This window comes from Moschus berezovskii, chromosome Y (assembly GCF_049115385.1).
Source record: "Moschus berezovskii isolate FMDL1 chromosome Y, NW_MosBer_1.0, whole genome shotgun sequence".
Lineage (NCBI taxonomy): Eukaryota > Metazoa > Chordata > Mammalia > Artiodactyla > Moschidae > Moschus > Moschus berezovskii.
Genome location: NC_142489.1, coordinates 43,179,704 through 43,201,799, shown reverse-complemented (window position 1 = coordinate 43,201,799; position 22,096 = coordinate 43,179,704). Strand labels below are relative to the sequence as shown.

Genomic DNA, 22,096 nt, shown 5'->3' with positions numbered 1-22,096 from the left:
ATACAGCCTTGACGTATTCCTTTCCCTCTTTGGAACCAATCTGTTCCTTCACATCCAGTTCTAACTGTTGCTTTTTGAACCTGCATACAAGTTTCTCTAGAGGCAGGTCAGGTGGTCTGGTATTCCCATCTCTTTCAGAATTTTCAACAGTTTATTGTGATCCACATAGTTACAGGCTTTGGCATAGTCAATAAAGCAGAAATAGATGTTTTTCTGGAACCCTCTTGCTTTTTTGATGATCCAGAGAGTGTTGGTAATTTCTGGGTTCAGTGCAATCCCTATCAAGCTGCCAATGGCATTTTTCAAAGAGCTACAAGAAACAATTTCACAATTTGTATGGAAATACAAAAAAACAAAAACAAAAAACCTCGAATAGCCAAAGCAATCTTGAGAAAGAAGAATGGAACTGGGGGAATCAACGTGCTGGACTTCAGGCTCTACTACAAAGCCACAGTCATCCATACAGTATGGTACTGGCATGAAGACAGAAATATAGATCAATGGAGCAAAGTAGAAAGCCCAAAGATAAATCCACGCACCTATGGACACCTTATCTTTGACAAGGAGGCAAAAATATTCAATGGAGAAAAGACAATGTCTTTAACAAGTGGTGATGGGAAAACTGGTCAACCACTTTTAAAAGAATGAAACTAGAACACTCCCTAACACCATACACACACACACACACACACAAAAAAAAAAACCACCTCAAAATGGACTAAAGATCTAAACATAAGACCAGAAACTATAAAACTCCTAGAGGAGAACATAGGAAAAACACTCTCTGACATAAAGCACAGCAGGATCCTCCATGACCACCTCCCAGAATATTGGAAATAAAAGCAAAAATAAACAAATGGGACCTAATTAAAATTAAAAGCTTCTTCACAGCAAAGGAAATATAAGCAAGGTGAAAAGACAGCCTTAAGAATGGGAGAAAATAATAGCAAATTAAACAACTGATAAGGAATTAATCTCAAAAATATACAAGCAACTCCTGCAGCTCAGTTACAGAAAAATAAAGGACCCCATCAAAAAATGGGCCAGAGAACTAAGCAGACATTTCTCCAAAGAAGGCATACACTTGGCTAACAAACACATGAAAAGATGCTCAACATCCCTCATAATCAGAGACATGCAAATCCAAAACAATGTGGTACCATGTCTCGCCACTCAGAATGGCTGCTATCCAAAAGTCTACAAGCAATATATGCTGGAGAGGGTGTGGAGAAAAGGGAACCCTCTTACACTGTTGGTGGGAATGCAAACTAGTACAACCAATATGGAGAAGAGTGTGGAGATTCCTTAAAAATCTGGAAATAGAACTGCCATATGATCCAGCAATCAGACTCCTGGGCATAGACACTGGGGAATCCAGTATTGAAGGAGACACATGTACTCCAAATTTCATCGCAGCACTGTTTATAATAGCCAGGATATAGAAGTAACCTAGATGTCCTTCTGTAGACGAATGGATAAGAAATCTGTCGGACATATACACAATGGGGTATTATTTAGAAATTAAAAGAATACATTTGAATCAGTTCTAATGAGGTGGATGAAACTGGAGCTTATTATACAGAGTGAAGTAAGCCAGAAAGAAAAACACTAATACAGTATACTAACGCATATATATGGAATTTAGAAAGACGATAAAGATAACCCTGTATACGAGGCAGCAAAAGAGACACAGATATATAGAACAGTCTTTCGGACTCTGTGGGAGAGGGCGAAGGTGGGATGATTTAGGAGAATAGCATTGAAACATATATATTATCATATGTGAAACGAATCGCCAGTCCAGGTTTGATGCATGATACAGGATGCTCAGGGCTGGTGCACTGGGATGTCCCAGAGGGATAGGATTGGGAGGAAGGTGGGAGGGGATTCAAGATGGGGAACACAGGTACACCCAGGGCAGATTCATGTCAATGTATGGCAAAACCAATACAATAATATAAAGTAAAAAAATAAATAAAATAAATTTAAATAACAGAAAACTCCAGGAAGCTGGAAGGTGTACATTAAAAGAATTATGGGGTGGCGGGCAACTCACTCTGCATTCACCTATGTGCATTTCTACATGTACTTTTCAATAAACTATTTACTTTACACTGAAATATATATACAGAATATATATACAGAGAGAGAGAGAAAAAAAAAAAGGAAAAAATAAGTGAAGGTGGGTGAAGAAGTGCCATGATGGGCGAAGAAGCAGCCAGGACGTCTGGGGCTGCACCTGGGGCTCCAAACAGATGAGTCAGACATAGGCTTAGTCAGCCCTGTAAAGACAACAGGGACACATCTCTCGAGCTGTGATTGGAGGACTCAGGGATCCCCAGCACGTGCTCAAAGCCAAGGTCACTAGGAGGGAAGCACAAGCAAGGCGATTCTGCTGCCAAATAAGCCTGTTTGCCTTGGGCCAGAGGGAAGGTGATGCTACTTTTTTTAATGGAAACTGTAGTCTGTGGATTTTGGGAAAAGAATTTGGTCAGTGCACGGAGGGTGGAAAAGTAAGCAAAAACCATGATTATTTTCACCACCGTTCATATTCTAACCCATTTCCTCCCCATCATGTTTCAGCACCTATTTTTAAAGCTGGAATTATACTTCCTGTGCATTTTGGTTTTCATTGTTCTTTGCTGTGTACTTTCCCGAATATTTTATTATAAAAATTTCCAAACATTCCACAAAGTTGAAAAGCTTTTCTAGCTATTTATTTTTCCTTTGTCATGTAATTGCCCATTTGTCCATCCCTCTATCCATCCATGAATTCCTCTTATTCCCTGGTGCATTTTGGGATAAATTGCAGTCATCAGTATGCATCTCCATATGAATTTAAGCAAGCTTGTCATTCAGTAGTGAGGTATGTTTGTTTACAGTAGTTTTCTTTGAAATAAAAACATTATGTACAATGAAATGCACCCATCTTTTTTCCCCAGGTTTGTTATTTTTTTATTTTAGGTATAGTTGATTTACAATATTGTGTTAATTACTGATTCACAACAAAGTGATTTATTTACACACATAAGTGATGGCATTCCAGTTGAGCTATTTCAAATTCTGAAAGATGATGCTGTGAAAGTGCTGCACTCAATATGCCAGCAAATTTGGAAAGATCAGCAGTGGCCACAGGACTGCAAAAGTTCAGTCGTCATTCCAATCCCAAATAAAGGCAATGTCAAAGAATGCTCAAACTACCGCACAATTGCACTCTTCTTACATGGCTGTAAAGTCATGCTCACAATTCTCCAAGCCAGGCTTCAGCAATATGTGAACTGTGAACTTCCAGATGTTCAAGCAGGTTTTAGAAAAGGCAGAGGAATCAGAGATCAAATTGTCAACATCCGCTGGATCATGGAGAAAGCAAGAGAGTTCCAGAAAATCATCAATTTCTGCTGCATTGACAATGCCAAAGCCTTTGACTGTGTTCAGTTCAGTTCAGTTCAGTCGCTCAGTCGTGTCCGACTCTTAGCGACCCCATGAACCACAGCACGCCAGGCCTCCCTGCCCATCACCAACTCCCGGGGTTCACTCAAACTCATGTCCGTCGAGTCGGTGATGCCATCCAGCCATCTCATTCTCTGTCGTCCCCGTCTCCTCCTACCCCCAATTGCTCCCAGCATCAGAGTCTTTTCCAGTGAGTCAACTCGTCGCATGAGGTGGCCAAAGTATTGGAGTTTCAGCTTTAGCATCAGTCCTTCCAATGAACACCCAGGATTGATCTCCTCTAGAATGGACTGGTTGGATCTCCTTGCAGTCCAAGGGACTCTCAAGAGTCTTCTCCAGCACCACACTTTGAAAGCATCAATTCTTCGGCGATCAGCTTTCTTCACAGTCCAACTCTCACATCCATACATGACCACGGGAAAAACCATAGCCTTGACTAGACGGACCTTGGTTGGCAAAGTAATGTCTCGCTTTTTAATATGCTATCTAGGCTGGTCATAACTTTCCTTCCAAGGAGTAAGCGTCTTTTAGTTTCATGGCTGCAATCAGCATCCTCAGTGATTTTGGAGCCCCAAAAAATAAAGCCTGACACTGTTTCGAATGTTTCCCCATCCATTTCCCATGAAGTGATGGGACCAGATGCCATGATCTTTGTTTTCTGAATGTTGAGCTTCAAGCCAACCTTTTCACTCTCGTCTTTCGCTTTCATCAAGACGCTTTTGACTTCCTCTTCACTTTCTGCCATAAGGGTGGTGTCATCTGCATATCTGAGGTTATTGATATTTCTCCCAGCAATCTTGATTCCAGCTTGTGCTTCTCCCAGCCCAGCATTCCTCAAGATGTACTCGGCATATAAGTTAAATAAGCAGGGTGACAATATACAACCTTGACGTACTTCTTTTCCTATTTGGAACCAGTCTTTTGTTGCATGTCCAGTTCTAACGGTTGTTTCCTGACCTGCATACAGGTTTCTCAAGAGACAGGTCAGGTGGTCTGCTATTCCCATCTCTTTCAGAATGTTCCACAGTTTATTGTGATCCACACAGTCAAAGGCTTTGCCATAGTCAATGAAGCAGAAATTGATGTTTTTCTGGAACTCTCTTGCTTTCTCCATCATCCAGCGGATGTTGGCAGTTTGATCTCCGGTGCCTCTGCCTTTTCTAAAACCTGTTTGAACATCTGGAAGTTCACGGTTCACGTATTGCTGAAGCCTGGCTTGGAGAATTTTGAGCATGACTTTACTAGCGTGTGAGATGAGTGCAACTGTGCGGGTAGTTTGAGCATTCTTTGGCATTGCCTTTCTTTGGGATTGGAATGAAGACTGACCTTTTCCAGTCCTGTGGCCACTGCTGAGTTTTCCAAATGTTCTGACATATTGAGTGCAGCACATTCACAGCATCATCTTTCAGGATTATTGGCTATTTAGTGGTATATTACTTAGCCTCCATGTATTTGTGTTTATTATAGTTTTTTTTTTCCTTGTTATTGATTTCTAATCTCATGGTGGTATGGTCTGAGAAGATACTTGATACCATTTCAATATTCTTAAATTTACCATGTCTTGATTTGTGACCCAAGATGTGATCAATCCGGGAGAATGTTCCATGTGCACTTGAGAAGAAAGTGTATTCTCCTTTCAGATGGAATGTCTTATATGTGTCAGTTAAGTCTATCTGGTGTAGTGTGTCATTTAAGACTTGTGTTTCCTTATTAATTTTCTTTCTTGATGATCTATCCATTGGTGTAAGTGGAGTGCTAAAGTCCTGCACTGTTTTTGTGTTACTGTTGATTCCCCTTTATGGCTGTTAGCATTTGCCTTATGTTGGGTGCATATTTACAATTGTGATACCTTCTTCTTAGATTGATCCCTTGATCCTTATGTGGTGTCGTTCCTTGTCTCTTCTAAGAGTCTTTATTTTGAGTCTGTTTTGCCTGATACAAGTATTGCTGCTCCAGCTTTCTTTTGATTTTCATTTGCATGGAATATCTATTTCCATGCCCTCATTTTCAGTCTGTATATGTTCCTAGGTCTGAAGTGGGTCCCTTGTCAACAGCATATATAGGGGTCTTATTTTTGTATCCATTCATCCAGCCTGTGTCATTTGGTTGAAGCATTTAATCCATTTACATTTAAAGTGATTATCAGTATGTATGTTCCTGTTACCATTTTCTTAATTCTTTTGGGTCTGTTTTTGTAAGTCTTTTTCTTATATTTCCCACCTAGAGAAGTTCCTTTGGCATTTGTTGTAAAGCTGATTTTGTGGTACTGAATTCTCTTAGTTTTGGCTTGTCTGTAAAACTTTAGATTTCTCTGTTGAATCTGAATGGTATCCTTGATGGTTAGACTAATCTTGGTTGTAGTTTTTTCCCTTTCATCACTTTAAATGTATGCTGCTACTCTCTTCTGGACTGCAGAGTTTCTGCTGAAAAATCAGCTGATAAGTTAATGGAGTTTCCCTTGTATGTTATTTGTTGCTTTTCTCTTGCTGCTTTTAACATTTTCCCTTTGAATTTAGTTGTTGTTAGTTTAATATGTGCGTTGTGTGTATCTTGTTGGGTTTATCCTATATGGGACTCTCTGTGCTTCCTGGACTTGGGTTTCTATTTCCTTTCCCATGTTAGTGAAGTTTTGGATTATAATCTGTTCAAATATTTTCTCGCATGTATCTTTTTGAATTATAGTTTTGTCTGGGTATATGCCCAGGAGTGAGATTGCTGGGTCATATGATAATTCTGTTTTTAGTTTTCTGTAGAACCTCAACACTGTTTTCCATAATGGTTGTACCAGTTTGCATTCCCAACAGCAGTGTGGGAAGGTTCCCTTTTCTCCACATCCTCTCCAGCATTTGTTATTTGTAGGCTTTTAAATGATGGCCATACTGACAGGTGTGAGTAGTCCTTCACTGTAGTTTTGATTTACATTTCTCTAATTAGTGATGTTGAGCACCTTTTCATGTGCCTGCTGGCCATCTGTTTATCTTCTTTGGAGAAATATATGTTAAGGTTTTCTATCCATTTTTCGATTGGGTTGTTTTATGTGGTTGTATGTTTTCATTTAGCTTGGGTAGATCCCTAAGAGTGGAATGACTGGGTCATATGTAACTCTAGTCTTTTGAAAAACTGCCAGACTATTTTTCCAAAGTGGGTTTCAATGTCTTACATTCCTACCAGCAGTGTACAAGGGTTCCAGTGTCTCCAAGGCCTCACTGATCCTTGTTATTCTCTGTCATTTTTGTTGCAGCCATCCTAGTTGATGTGCTGAGTGTAGTTCCTTTTCAATTTAAACTTTTAATTTTGCATTGTAGTTTAGCTGGTTAACAGTGCTGTGTAGTTTCATTGGGAGTGGCAGAGAGTATTCCAGGCAAGTGTGTGTGTACATGTTCAATCGTGTCTGACTCTTTGCGACCCCATGGACTGTAGCCCACCAGGCTCCTCTGTCCATGGACTTCTCCGGGCAAGAATACTGGAGTGGATTGCCATTTACCACTCCAGGGGATCTTCCCAACCCAGAGATTGAACCCACACCTCTTTTGTCTCCTGCATTGGTAATTGGATTCTTTACCACTATGTCACCTATTGCACTCATCTCAGACACTAGTAAAGTAATGCTCAAAATTCTCCAATCCAGGCTTCAGCAATACGTGAACCATGAACTCCCAGATAGTCAAACTGGTTTTAGAACAGGCAGAACCAGAAATCAAACTGCCAACATCCACTGGATCATCAGAAAAGCAAGAGAGTTCCAGAAAAACATCTATTTCTGCTTCATTGACTGTGCCAAAGCCCTTGACTTAGTGGATCACCACAAACTGTGGAAAATTCTTAAACAGATAGGAATACCAGACCACCTGACTTGCCTCTTGAGAAATCTATATGCAGTTCAGGAAGCAACAGTTAGAACTGGACATGGAACAACAGACTGGTTCCAAATAAGAAAAGGAGTACATCAAAGCTGTATATTGTCACTCTGATTATTTAACGTATATGCAGAGTACATGATGAGAAACGCTGGGCTGGAGGAACCACAACCTGGAATCAAGATTGCCGGGAGAAATATCAATAACCTCAGATATGCAGATGACACCAACCTTATGACAGAAAGAGAAGAGGAACTAAAGAGCCTCTTGATGAAAGTGAAAGAGGAGAGTGAAAAGGTTGGTTTAAAGATCAACATTCAGAAAACTAAGATCATGGCATCCGGTCCCATCACTTCATGGCAAATATATGGGGAAACAGTGGCTATTTGTTGGGGCTCCAAAATCACTGCAGATAGTGACTGCAGCCATGAAATTAAAAGATGCTTACTCCTTGGAAGAAAAGTTATGACCAACCTAGACAGCATATTAAAAAGCAGCGACATTAGTTTGCCAACAAAGGTCCATCTAGTCAAAGCTATGGTTTTTCCAGTAGTCATGTATGGATGTGAGAGTTGGACTATAAAGAAAGCTGAGCACTGAAGAATTGATGCTTTTGAACTGTGGTGTTGGAGAAGACTCTTGAGAGTCCCTTGGACTGCAAGGAGATACAACCAGTCCATCCTAAAGGAGATCAATCCTGGGTATTCATTGGAGGGACTGATGTTGAAGCTGAAACTCCAATACTTTGACCACCTGATGCGAAGAGCTGACTCACTGGAAAAGACTCTGATGCTGGGAGGGATTGATGGCAGGAGGAGAAGGGGACGACAGAGGATGAGATGGTTGGATGGCATCACCGACTCAATGGACATGGGTTTGGGTAGACTCTGGCAGTCGGTGATGGACAGGGAGGCCTGGCATGCTGTGGTTCATGGGGTCGCGGACTCGGACACGACTGAGTGACTGAACTGAATGTCACCTAAGTTTCAGGTGCACAACAAATTTACCCCCCCCCCCAATATATATACATGTATCCATTCTCCCTCAAACTCTCCTCCCATCCAGACTGCCTCATGCCAATGAGCAGAATCTCTTGTGTTATATATAGTAGGGCCTTATTGGTTATCCGTGTTAAATATTGCAGTTTGTGTACCTGTCAATCCCAAACTCCGTAACTGTCTCTTTCCCCCAGCCCTTCCCTGGTAACTATAATTTCATTTTATAAGTCTTGAGTTTTCCTGTTTTTAAATAAGTTCATTTGTATCATTTGTTTTTAGATTTTAGAGATGTCATGATATTTCTCTTTCTCTGACTTACTTCACTCAGTATGACAATCTCTAGGTCCATCCATGTTGCTGCAAATGGCATTATTTCATTCTTTTTAATAGTTGAGTAATATTCCATTGTATATGTATACCACATCTTCTTTATCCATTCCTTTGTGGATTGACATTTAGGTTGCTTTTATGTCTTGGCTATCGTAAACAGTTCTTCAGTGAACACTGAGGTGCACTGTATCCTTTTGGACCTGTTTTTCTCCAGATATATACCCAGGAGGGGGATTGCAAAGTCATTGGTAGCTCTGATTTTAGTTTTTATAGGAGGCCCCCATACTATTCTCCATAGTGGCTGTACTAGTTTACATTCCCCCCAACAGTTTAGGAAGGTTCCCTTCTCTCCATAACCTCTTTCAGCATTTATTATCTATGTCTTTTGATAATAGTCACTTTGAATGCTGTGGGGTGATACCTCATTTTGACTTGCATTTCTCTAATAATTAGAAATATTGAATATCTTTTCATGTGCCTCTTGGCCATGTGTATGTCTTGTTTGGAGAAATGTCTATTTAGATCTTCCATCCATTTTTTGATTAGGTTGTTTTGATTATATTAAGCCTCATGCGCTGTTTGTAAATTTTGGAGACTAATAACCCCTTGTTGGTCATATCGTTTCCAAATATTTTCTCCCAATCTGTCGGTTTTTTGGTTTCATTTATGGTTTCCTTGGTTGTTCAAAAGCTTTTCAGTTTAATTAGGTTTACTTTTTTGTTTACTTTTGTTTTTGTTTCCATTCTCCTGGGAAACAAATCAAAGAGGATACTGCTGCACTTCATGTCAGAGTGTTTTGACTGTGTATCCTCTAGGAGTTTTAGAGACTCTAGTCTCACATTTAGGTCTTTAACCCACTTTGAGCTTATTTTTGTGTATGGTGTTAAAGAATGGTCTGATTTCATTTTTTAACATGTAGCTGTTAAATTTTCCCAGTGCCATTTGTTGAAGAGACCATCTTTCCACCATTGTGTGGTCTTGCTTCCTTTGTCATAGATTAATTGACCAAAGGTGCATATGGGTTTATCTCTGGACTTTGTATCATGTCTCATTGATCTATGTTTCTACGCCAGTACCATCATACTGTTTTGATGACTATATAGGTCTGTAGTATAATCTGGAGTCAGGGAGCCTGATTTTTCTTAAGATTGATTTGGCTCTCAGTGTAGTTTTAATTTGTACTCCTATCACAAGTAAATTTGAGTGTCTTTTCACATAAGGCCATTTAAGATCTTTTCTGGTGTATTGTCAATTCATGTCTTTGCCTTATTTGTAAATGGGAATTTTGGACTCCGCCCCGCCCCACATTTCTAGTTTATAGATTAGAAATAGTACTTTTATCTGTGAGGTATGTTGCAAATATTTTCTTTGTTTGTATTTTTAGCAGTATTACTCATAATAGCCCCACACTGTGAGTGGACAAATAAAATGTGATCTATACATATAGAGATATGCTCAACAACAGAAAAGAACTGTGTATACAAGCTGTAACATAAATGAACTTCAAAAACCTGATGCCCAGTGAAAGAAACCAGACACGGGAGATTGCATACTATATGATGTCGTTTATATAAAACATTTAGAAAAGGCAGATAAGATAGAGACAGAATGTAGGTTAGTGCTTGCCTGGGTCAGGGGGTTAGAGTATGAAATGGGATCAACAGTAAATGTGCATAAGGGATCTTAGTGGGGTGATAACAAGGTTCTAAACTGGTTTATGGCCATGTCGCACAGCTTGGTAAATTTGCTAAAACATCACTGAATGGTACACTTAAAATAAGTATATTATATCTAAAATATACCTCATAAAATTAGAAAAAAATTTATATTTTTATATTTATCAACCTTTTATTACATCTACATTTTGAGTCAAGTTGGGAAAGCTGTTCCCTACACTCGGACTGTAAAATAACTCACCCTGGTTTCTTCCAGTATTTGTATGGTTTATTTCTTTTTAAAATCCAGATCTCACATCCATTTGACATTTGTTCTTCTATATGCTAGGCGATTAGGGATCTACCAAATGGGTATCCTGTTGCCTCAATATAATTTATTCAAAAGTTCACCTTTGCCCAGTGATTTGAGATGCCATTTCTACCATATGTTTGTAGACTTTCTATTCTATTCCATTGGTTTGTCTAATAACGCATTAGTACTATTCCTTTTTAATCACGGAGGGTTTATGTTTTAATATCTGATAGCGCTAATTCACCCTTGTAACTTTTCCTTTTCATTGTTTTCATGTAAACTTCAGGATCAATTGGTCTAGCTACATTAAAACATTTTTATTTTCACTAGGATTGATGAAATTTGTTAATTAATTTAGGAAGAACTGACATTTCTATGATGCTATGGGTTGATATTGGTCCACCAAAAAGATATGTTGAAGTTCTAACCCCTGGTACCATGCAATGTGACCTTGTTTGAAAATAGGGTCATTGCAGATGTAATTGGTTAGGTCATTACTGGAGTAGGGTGGGCCCTTAGTCCAGTAAGAGTGTTCTTGTTAGAAGGAATTCTGCCTCAGGTTTTCACAGTACAGCCTTGAGATTCCAGCCTGCTGGCCTGTGCCCATATGAATATTTGTTGTTGTTCAGTAGCTCAGTCATGTTCAACTCTTTGTGACCCCGTGGACTGCAGCAGGCCAGGCCTCCCTGTCCTTCACCACCTCCTGGAGTTTGCTCAAACTCATGTCCATCGAGTCGATGATGCCATCCAACCATCTCACCCTCTGCTGGTCCCTTCACCTGTCCTCAATCTTTCCCAACATCAACTGATTTTCCAGTGAATCAACTCTTCGCATCAGGTGACCAAAGTATTGGAGCTTCACAGCAGTCCTTCCAATGAACATTCAGGATTGATTTCCTTTAGGATTGACTGGTTTGATCTCCTTGCTATCCAAGGGACTCTCAAGAGTCTTCTCCATCACCACAGTTCAAAACATAAATTCTTTTTCACTCAGCCTTTTTTATGGTCCAACTCTCACATCTGTATATGACTACTGGAAAAACCATAGCCTTGAGTATACTGACCTTTGTTGGCAAAGTGGTGTCTCTGCTTTTTAATATGCTGTCTAGGTTTATCATAGTTTTTCTCCCAAGGAGCAAGCGTCTTTTAGTTTCATGCCTGTACTCACTGTCCGCATGATTTTGGAGCCCAAGAAAATAAAGTCTGCCACATTGTTTCCCCATCTACTTGCCATGAAGTGATGGCACCAGATGCCATGATGTTCGTTTTTTGAATGTTGAGTTTTAAGCCAGCTTTTTCACTCTCCTCTTTCACCTTCATAAAAAGGCTCTTTAGTTCCCTTCACGTTCTGCAATTAGGGTGGTGTCATCTGCATATCTGAGGTTATTGATGCTTCTCCAGCCAATCTTGATTCCAGTTTGTGCTTCATCCAGCCCAGCATTTTGCATGATGTGCTCCGCATATAAATTTAATAAGCAGGGTGACAATATACAGCCTTGTTGTACTCCAATTTTAAACCAGTCAGTTGTTCCATGTCCAGTTCAACTGTTGCTTCTTGACCTGCATACAGGTTTCTTAGGAGGCAGGTAAGGTGATCTCGTATTCCCATCTCTTTTTAAGAATTTTCCTGTTTGTTGTGTTCCAGTCAAAGACTTTAGCGTAGTCAATGAAGCAGAAATAGAAGCTTTTCTGAAATTCCCTTGCTTTTTACTATGATCCAATGGATGCTGGCAATTTGGTTCCTCTGCCTTTTCTGAATCCAGCTTATACATCTGGATGTTCTCCGATCACATACTATTGAAGCCTAGCTTGGAGGATTTTGAGTATTACCTGCTAGCATGTGAAATGAATGCAACTGTGCTGTAGTTTGAACATTCTCTGGCATTGCCTTTCTTTGGGATTGGAATGAAAACTGACCTTTTCCAGCCCTGTGGCCACTGCTGAGTTTTCCAAATTTGCTGGCACATTAAGTGCAACACTTTAACAGCATCATCGTTTAGCACTGAAAGCACTCAGCTGGAATTCAGTCACCTCCACTTTGTTCATGGTAATGCTTTGTAAGGCCCACTTGACTTCACATTCCAAGATGTCTGGCTCTAGGTGAGTGATTACACCATCGTGGTTATCTGGGTCATTAAGACCTTTTTTGTACAGTTCTTTGTGTTCTCACCACCTCTTCTTTAGTATCTTCTGCTTCTGTTAGGTCCATACCATTACAGGAACCAATTCCTTCAAATAAATCTGTGTATATATATATGTGTGTGTGTGTGTGTCTGTGTATTTTTCCCCATATATTCTCAGGAGAACACTGACTGATATATGTGTTGTTTTTCTATTCAAGAAGAAGATGTCTTCATTTGTCAAGTCTAGTTTTCTGTCTTTTAAGAGTAGTTCAGAATTGAAACTTGTTCTCTGTATCCATGATTCTAGATATAACATTCTGGGCTTGCATGGTCTTTCCTTGGGTTTCTTGAAAATGCTATTCCATCCTTGCAATACTTTGTATATTACACATGAGCGGTCTGATACCAGGCAGATTATCTTATTCATATAAGTAATTTGACCTTTTGCCCAGAAGCCCTAAAGATCTTTTGTCTTAAAAGTCTAAAATGTTACTAAAATATGTCTCAACATTGGTAGATTAATGTCAGTTTTCCGAGGTACCATTTCAATATGTAGAGTTTTCTCTTATTCGTGGAAAATTTTCTTGGATTATTTTAAAGAAGTTAATGTCACCAAAGATTAGACACACTGAGATCATGTGCCTCCTGACATCATGAGCAAATATCAAACCAACCCCAATTGAGGGACATTCTATAAAATCACTATTACTCTTTCAAAAGTGAACTGGTGGTCCAGTGGTTAGGACTCAAGTGCTTTCACCGCAGGGCCCCAGGTTCAATCCCTGGTCAGGGAACTGAGATCCTGTAAGCTGTGTGGCATGGCAATGAACCATCCCAGATTGAAGGAGCAAGGACAACCAAATAGGAACTGCATTTCTGAACTGGATCTGTGTCCGGTAAAAGGTCACTAGTAGGACAAGTGACATAACTTAGTAACCAAAGTTTGTTCCTATTATTTGCAGCCAAGAAACTAGCCAATACCTATCAGTGGTACAATGATGGGTCCAAGCAGAGTTCCTTGAATTTAGTACTATTATTATAGTTTACATTAAACATGCATAAACATTAGAGCATGTCATCCCAGTGAATGTTTTCACAGACCTGAAATATTACCATGCCCATTACATAGATGAAAAACTCTGATTCACAGAGGATTAAGGGATTTGCCCAAGATTGTTCAGCTAGTAAGTGGTGAATCAGTTAACTGAATTCATCTGTATTTCAGTCACAGTGCTTCTTAATTAATGCCTTTTTCTGACAACTCTTATCTTTCCAGGAAACTACTGCATAGTCACTCAGTCATGAAAGGACAGATAGAAACCTACCTGAAGCCAGATGCCACTGCATGTTTTGGAAATTGTTGATCATCCATTGAAAAGTAAGTTTATGATGCTCCATATTTGGTACCAGTGAAAATGGATATTCCGTATGTAATTCCTTCAAAAGAGACATAGCCAAAGAAAGTCAATTCTCTATTATTCCTGATAGAATTTTATCTGCCACATGTAGAATCTCAGATGTTTTATATACTTGAAATATTCCACCAATTAGATATGAAATGATTGGGTTTTCTCTTTCACTGTCAGTGGAATAGTCTGCCACAAGCCTGACTCTCCTGCCTCTCACACAAATCTCCACATCGTGATTTATGTTCCTGAACAAATTAGACTTAAGAGCAAATCATCAGCAACAGGTATAATAATCTTGGCAGAACATTTATTTTAATTAATTGCTTTCTGCCTAACATAGATGGGTGCTGGTGCCATTTACCCTATATGGATTAGTGCTGTCATGTGGGTAATTTTTTTTCTTCTTCTAGAACTTAGTCTCACCAGTTTTAAATTACAAAGGCATTGGTTTACTTCACATTTAATCATAACAATCTAACTTCTATGGCAATATTTATATAAGAAACTTGTGGAAGAAAAGTGGATTTTAACCACTCTGCAGCATTATAGATCCCTGTCCCCTAGACATAGGCCCTGCTGGGTTCCATGGGGGTCAGGGTGTCCCAGGTTAGATAGCTGGAAACACCCTCACCCTCATGAGCTTGGCAGGGGGTTGTGGTGGTGAATACTTGAGTGACTTTAGGATAACTAGTTTTTCTTTCCTGTGCAGTTACCAGCTTCACTATTTATAGTTCAATGAGAGGTGAAAAGAAAAGAAAACATTCTATGGAAGTTTACGACTGTAACTGTCAAAGGTATCTTGTGGTGGCAGAAAACACAGCTAAATAGACTCCATTTCTCAAACATGTTAATTAGAAATGATATGATGATTTTTGCGAAGAAGAGAGACACAGCTAATTCTAAACCCAAGTAGGGTTCCCAGGGGCAAGGCTCTAAAATAACTACATAAGCATGAAGCTCAAAATTTTAATTGGGTAAATCATAAGCTATAAGACTTAAAAACTAACCCTTAAGCCTTTTACCTTATTAGTGGTCCTTCATATTCTAATCAGTATTTAATAGTTGCACAGTCACTTTTTTAAACACTATAGGGAAATTTAAGCCTTCCCCACCTGAAGTCTAGTGTGAATTTATCATATTCTGTATAAATTCAACAGTAAGCATAGAAAGTAAAGTGTCTTCCTCATATTGGCAATGAAATCTCAGGAGGTGCAGTGGGAATAAGCAAATGCAAAAAAAAAGTTAGTATAACAAAACAGCCAATTACGATCAAAACCCTGTTTAGGTTTTTAAAATATAAAATTGACACAGTATTGAACTGACGCAAATTTTGAATCATTATTAACTTTATTTACCACTCTTTATAGATGTTGATCCACTTTCACATAAAAATAGGGATTATCTACTTCCACTTAACATTCTATATAGAACGATTTTGTACCGTAAACCAGAGTAACTTACACAAGGGGAAAGATGACTGAAATCATGCCCCAAGATGTCCCCCAAATGTTTTTGTGTGTGTGATTACAAGTGTCTTAACTCCACAAAGCTAGTTTCTTCTTAGATTAATGTAGTATGTTTAATACCCACACTTGACCATTCAGATCACCAAGGTTTCAGAGGAGATTTAAAAAAACAGCTATCATCTGTCAATCAGATGCAACTGAAAATGTGAGTGACTATGTAAGCACATTCACAGTTAATAGCTGCTTGAAGTTAAAAACCTTTTCTTGTTTCAGAGATATTTACATTAAGACATTTACAAATGGTTCATAGTATATAACAGCCCAAATGTCACTTTTAACCTGTCCTGTGTAAGGAAGTTAAATATTTCAAATTCAGTGCATTTTCCCAACATAAATAACACAAACAATGTTTTACATTACAGTGCATATTTCCAAATAGTAAATGGAATGAAATTATATTAAATGGTTATAGCATCATATTTAAGCATATTATGGAATCTATATCACACAAGTCAACTCACATCAATACTATATAATTCACTCTAAAAGAACATCACAGGCAAACACAAGAGAACAAAATTTGATTTTTTATAAATCTGACATGTACTATCTAGTTTAAACTACAGTGAAAGATTTAGTTTAGTGAAATAGCCAATTTTCAAACCTTCTTTCTTTCCAAGTTTGGCATAGGGAAAGTTCAATCCATTTGAATCTTCTGGTTTGTCATCCTATAAATGATGCTATCATATCCAGGATCCACGTTCCAAATATTGTAACAGGTGACAATCAGAGTCAAGGCCAAGCCGATCATTATCCAAAGTACCAGGTTGAAAACCACTGAATATTCAAAATTATATTTATATGCAAGGTTATAGGGAGTTGAGGGGTCCTTCTACAATAAAAGAAAAGATGGAAGAATATTGTTAGGAAATTATCACAATTTGATAGCCATGATTAATTTATCTATCAAACATACTAAGTGGCATAAGAGCTACATATATTAGGAACTAAGAAGGAGGACCCTTCATGGAGAAGATAAACACTCTTGGTGGAAGCAGAAAGTGTCTCAACTGCTTGAGAAAATTTGGCAATACCAATAAAGCTGACGGTGTGCATATACGGTGATGCAGCCAGTTCATACCCTAGGGAACACTTGTATATGTGTAGCGAGAAATGTACAAGGATGTCTATCAACAGAATGGATAACTGGCACATCCGTGCAATGGAACATATAGCAGTAAAATGACCTCAACTACTCTATCAGCATGCGTGACTCTTAAATACTGAGCCTTTGCTCAGAGAAAAAACAGTATGATTCCAAACAACACTGTTTAAGCCTTAATGAAGTGAAAGTGTTAGTCACTTAGTCGTATCTGACTCTGCGATACCATGGACTGTAGCCCACCAGGCTCCTCTGTCCATGGAATTTCCCAGGCAAGAATACTGCAGTGGGTTACCATTTCCTTCTCCAGGGAATCTTCCTAACCCAGGTCTCCTGAATTGCAGGCAGATTCTTTACCATCTGAGCTATCAGGGAAGTCCTTAAGGATAAATACATCTGTATTAAAACTGTAAAGAAAAGCCAAGGAATGGTTAAATAGAGAGAGCAGTTTCCTCTACGTGGGGAAGGTAGAGGAACAAAACAAGAGGGCGCTTCAAAGGAACAGGTACTACCTTCAGCTTTAGAGTGTTACATGTTAAAAATTCTTTAACTACTGTTACATACTTTCGTGTTGTGTGTGTGGAGGGTGTATCCTGCCAGGGAGGTTTTACATTCATTTCTACTGGGTGGGGGCCACCCCTCTTACCAGCTTAGGACCAGGGTTTGTGTTAATATCTTGACCCGAGGCTTCCCTAGGAGACAGTCCACCACCCCCAACACATACCCTGCCTGCACAGCACCCAAGTGGACTTTCTGTCTCCCTTTGCTGGTGTGTGCATGCTAATGTCACTCCAGCCACGTCCGACTCTTTGCGACCCTATGGACTGTAGCCTGCCAGGCTCCTCTGTCCATGGGATTCTCCAGGTAAGAATACAGGAGTGGGTTGCCATGCCCTCCTCCAGGTGATCTTCCTGACCCACGGTTTGAACCAGTGTCTTTTACGTCTCCTGCACTGGCAGGCAGGTTCTTTGCCACTACCACCACCTGGAAGTCCCCCTTTGCTGGTAGGTAGGCTGTTTTCTTGGAGAAGGAAATGGCAACCCACTCCAGTGTTCTTGCCTGGAGAATCCCAGGGATGGGGCAGCCTGGTTGGCTGCCGTCTACGGGGTCACACAGAGTCAGACACAACTGAAGTGACTTAGCAGCAGCAGCAGCAGGCTGTTTTCTAATCTGCCCTCTCATTGTGGGCATGGCCCTTTTGGCATCCCAGCTCCACAAGGAAGTCTCAGTTCCAGTTCCCGACAGACAGCCAGTCCTTGGTAACCCAACTGGCAATATCCTCAGGATACCCTGGTTACTACAGTTCTTCAGTTCCCCTTACTTTCTTGAGAGTTAAACTATGCACTCAAAAGGGTAATTTTTTTTAATCGCCCATTATCTAGATGCTCTGTCATGTGAAAATTTTTCGGTTTGTCTAGCCTGGGGTGCTGTTTTAAACAGAGGTTCTCCCACTCCTATTTAGGATGAAACAATCTCAAATCAGCCATGTCCAGATTGTCTTGGACACACATTACCTTTGAGTATCTCACTCTTCAGTCCCATGGGGCCCAAAGGAGAGTGTCCATAAAAGACTGAGGATCTGACTGTTCTGAGATAAAGCCAGCTATAAATAATATTCTTGGCCACACGATGCTTCGGCTGTGTGCATGTACTCTTGTTTTACTAGGGCTGGCACCCTTGTCTACGAGCCTCTAAATGCTTAAAAAGCAAAGTAAGATCCAGGTCAAAAATCTGTAGAATTATAGAGAGTGTACATAGCAGGAAAATGAGAGACCATACCACAAAGACAATGTGCCTCTCAGAAAAGCAGATTCCACAAGTTGAGAGCACCACACTCCTCCTGAACGTTAATGTCTGACATCTCCTTGTAATACCTGTATTTGAATTATCTCACCAGCTCTGACAGATTTGCTTTTATCCCTAACAAAGTACATTATCTGATTACAACCCCAAAGAACTGAGCATCACTTACAAAACACAATACCTCCATGAATAAGAAACCTGATTGCTCATGCATACTGCCCACAAGTGATACAAGATTTGGTGGGTTTTTTAAGAGTTCATTTTACACTTTGAAAGCATGATCCAAAAATGTACTCACCACTTGTTTTGTCTCAAGGATACTCCTCGTCTTCCTCACAAGGGATGTGTCGAATGATCTGACAGTTACTAACTCTACCACTGCATTCCTACCATAGAGACTGTACATGTCATCTGCAAACTGAAGCGTTATCGGCATTATTAAGAATCTCAAAACACATACTTATTAAAATTTTTGTAAAGCTTCAGTGCACCTACAAGAACAAACACAATTACCTATTGGCTCATGAAATGCAGTCTTAAAATAGGCAAGTCTTAAAGGTTTTGATTATGTTAAAATATTCAGAAAACTTAAGATTCAGCTCAAATACTCAGACTAAGAAAGTAGTCACTGAATTTGTTGGCGTATAAATTGGGAGCAGGGAAGTGGAAAAGGAAATCTTTCTAAGTGGTCTCTGGTTAATCACACCTACAGAGGTTTTAACTGAACCCTCACTGAAGGGCTGCAGGTGAATAACTTCAAGGGCAGAGGAAAAGTAGCATTTACTAGTATCTACTCCATGTCTGGTGCTGTGCCAAGTGTTGTTCTTTGATTATTTTATAGGGTTTAATGGGGACAGCATTTCAGGGAAGATGAAAGTCCTGGCAATGGATGGTGGTACAGCTGCACAACAATGTGAATGCTTTTAGTGCCACAGAACTGTACACTTACAAATAGTTAAATGGTAAATTTTACGTTAGCTATATTTTACCAATGATGAAAAGAAAACTCTAGGTGTACTAGAGTTATCAATCATTTCCTATGCTGCCTCTGCCAGCATTAGAAAGAGATGATCTCTGGTAATTCTCTGGTGGTCCAATGGTTAAAATTCAGCTCACTGCCAGGGCCCAGGTTCAATCTCTGGTAGGGGAACTAAGATCCTGCAAGCTGTACTGCACAGCTCAAAGAAGGAAAGACACATTGACATCCCACTATATACCTGTGACCTACCATCTCCATCCTCAGTTCTCAAAGAAGGTGAGTAAAAGACTTCCATTAGTAGTATTTCACTAAGCAGATTTTCCCATTAGGAAGTGAAAAGTCAAATGGTCATACTCTTAACTGCTCACACCCCATTGCTGATTTACCTTTTGCAGAGCATCAATAAGGATCTTAGTGGCATCTCTAAATTGTTCAGAGTCTTCCCCATAATGTTTCCCAATTTCATCCAGGCCTGCTAGCTCCAGTGAGTATAAGTCAGGAGAATGATCCTTGGCTAGATGCTTATGTCGAGACAACTTTGAACAAACAAAAGGAAGTGGATAAAGTAATGTCAAACACAGCCAGTTGGCGTTTTACACCTAAGAGGTATAACAGGGGCACCCCAGTGTATCACAATATGGGCTTCCCAGGTTGCTCAGTGGTAAAGATCCACCTGCCAATGCAAGAGATGTGGGTTCGACCCCTGGGTGGGGAAGATCCCCCGGAGGAGGAAATGGCAACCCACTCCAGGATTCTCGCCTGGAGAATCCCATGGACAGAGGACCTTGGTGGGCTACAGTCCATGGGCCCACAAAGCGTCAGATACGACTGTGTGACTGAGCATGCATGCACAGACCACGATATACGAAGTCTGTGAGGGTGGCAAATGGAACCGGTTAAAATGGGAGTTTCTGAAATCTAACACAGATCTTAAATTTTTAGAAGCAATTATAATACAAACTTGTTTTAAAATTTCTTAAAAATCTCAGATATGGGCTAGGGTATAAGAGAGCAGGTGGGTGGACCAGTCTGATCCTAGAGAGAGACAAGCCAAAGCCATCAGTGCTTACCTCCCACACCACTAGCACTACACTTCCACGCTCCCCAAACCAACCCCATTGAGAGTTTGGGCAACAACTGTAGAAGACAGCACACAGGTTAAGTTTTTCTATTTCATCATAGGATTAAAAAAAAAAACACAACATTCACCCCTCCACACACCAAAAAAGAACATATACAGGCATCTTTATTCCCTTCCTGACTTGGTTGACAGCACTGTTAGTCAAAACGGTATTTTCTATTGAGGTCTATTTTAGACCCAAAGATAAAGATACAGTAATTAACTCTTAATATCTGAGAAGAAATCAACAGGTCAGGACTACAGCCAGGGAGGCCTTACTCCTAGGCCTGTGTACTTGGAATATCGCTCCTAAAAGTAAAAATGCAGAGTAATGTGTTAACATGAGGTGAGTTCAAAATCCCCACCACCACCAATTTCTCAACTTCCATGGAATCATAAATCTAAGGCATATGTAAACTTTTTGATTGGTTTCATTACCATTCAAGGAATCTCTAGAAATGTCTTCTGAAGCCAGAATAAATGGAACTGACAAATGAGAGTAGCCTACTTACCAAACTTGAAATATCACGTAGCACTTGCAGTTCAGAAAGAAAAAGGAGATCAACCTGCAGAGAGCAGGAAGAAATGAGCATGATCTTAAATATGCATCCAAGATCTGTATTTGCCATCTATCAGGCAAGGAACAGGATGTAACAGACATTAAATATATGAGTGAATTTATGCAACTGTCCTCCATTTGCTAGGTTCATTTCAATTGAAAATGCTTATAGAACAGTACTTCCTAACAAAATGGTGATGTCATTCTCCAGCACAGAGACTACCTCTCAATAAGTTTATTTTTGATAAAGCCATGATAAAGCATCCAAACTCTAAAGTGGTTTTTCCTGAGGGCATCAGAATATTCTGGCGCACTGCAACAAGGTCTTGCCAATAACCTCATTTGCTCACATCCCTTGAAGAATAAAAGGTGGTAGTCCTGGTCATCCAGAGTAGGTGAAGAGAGGCTACCACAAAGGTGGCATGCCGTGTGGTTAAGAGGGTGCATGAACAGGTGAACAGGTGGTAAAGCTGACATACAGGAGTCAAAGGAAGGGTAGCACCCTACACTGGACAGTTGAGAATGAATAGAAAAATGAGGCAACACACCAGAAGAGGCAGTGAATCATAGCTCCCGCATTACCAGATCTACCCAGTTCCACCCACTACTAAAGTAGTTACTGTGATTTCTGGCCTGTCAGGATTAACTGGTGGCAATCCTTGCTCTAGTGTGTCATACTATTTACTATAGCTCAGCTCACAAAGAGTTCATGAGAATCATTTTTTTTAAATTACACTAAAGGAAAAAAAGAATCTACTCCAGCAGGAAGCTTGTAAAACTTTTCATTTTCTAAAATTTCAAGTTTGCTCTAAAGTCAGAGGCATGAGAAATTAGTAATATTCATTCATTGATTTAATGACTACACTACTTAC

The 22,096-nt window shown here is 39.7% G+C and overlaps 1 protein-coding gene across 3 annotated transcripts in view; it reads right to left on the bottom strand.

Moving 5' to 3' along the window:
* LOC129557933 (renin receptor-like) overlaps positions 1–22,096 on the bottom strand; it is a 42,996-nt gene that overhangs the window by 8,810 nt on the left and 12,090 nt on the right. Inside the window, exons 6-11 of one of the 3 annotated variants that reach the window (XR_008686358.2) lie at positions 21,178–21,231; positions 19,932–20,081; positions 18,865–18,984; positions 16,266–16,493; positions 14,052–14,163; positions 2,169–3,350 (exon numbers count right to left, since the gene is read on the bottom strand). Coding sequence is in view for 1 of the 3 variants with exons in the window: in XM_055428579.2 (XP_055284554.2) it covers positions 16,299–16,493; positions 18,865–18,984; positions 19,932–20,081; positions 21,178–21,231 (519 nt within the window). In the remaining 2 variants the exon portion in view is untranslated. Of the gene's footprint in view, positions 1–2,168; positions 3,351–14,051; positions 14,164–15,463; positions 16,494–18,864; positions 18,985–19,931; positions 20,082–21,177; positions 21,232–22,096 lie in introns of those variants that run through there. The other 2 variants (XR_016037003.1, XM_055428579.2) reach the window with 2 other exon arrangements.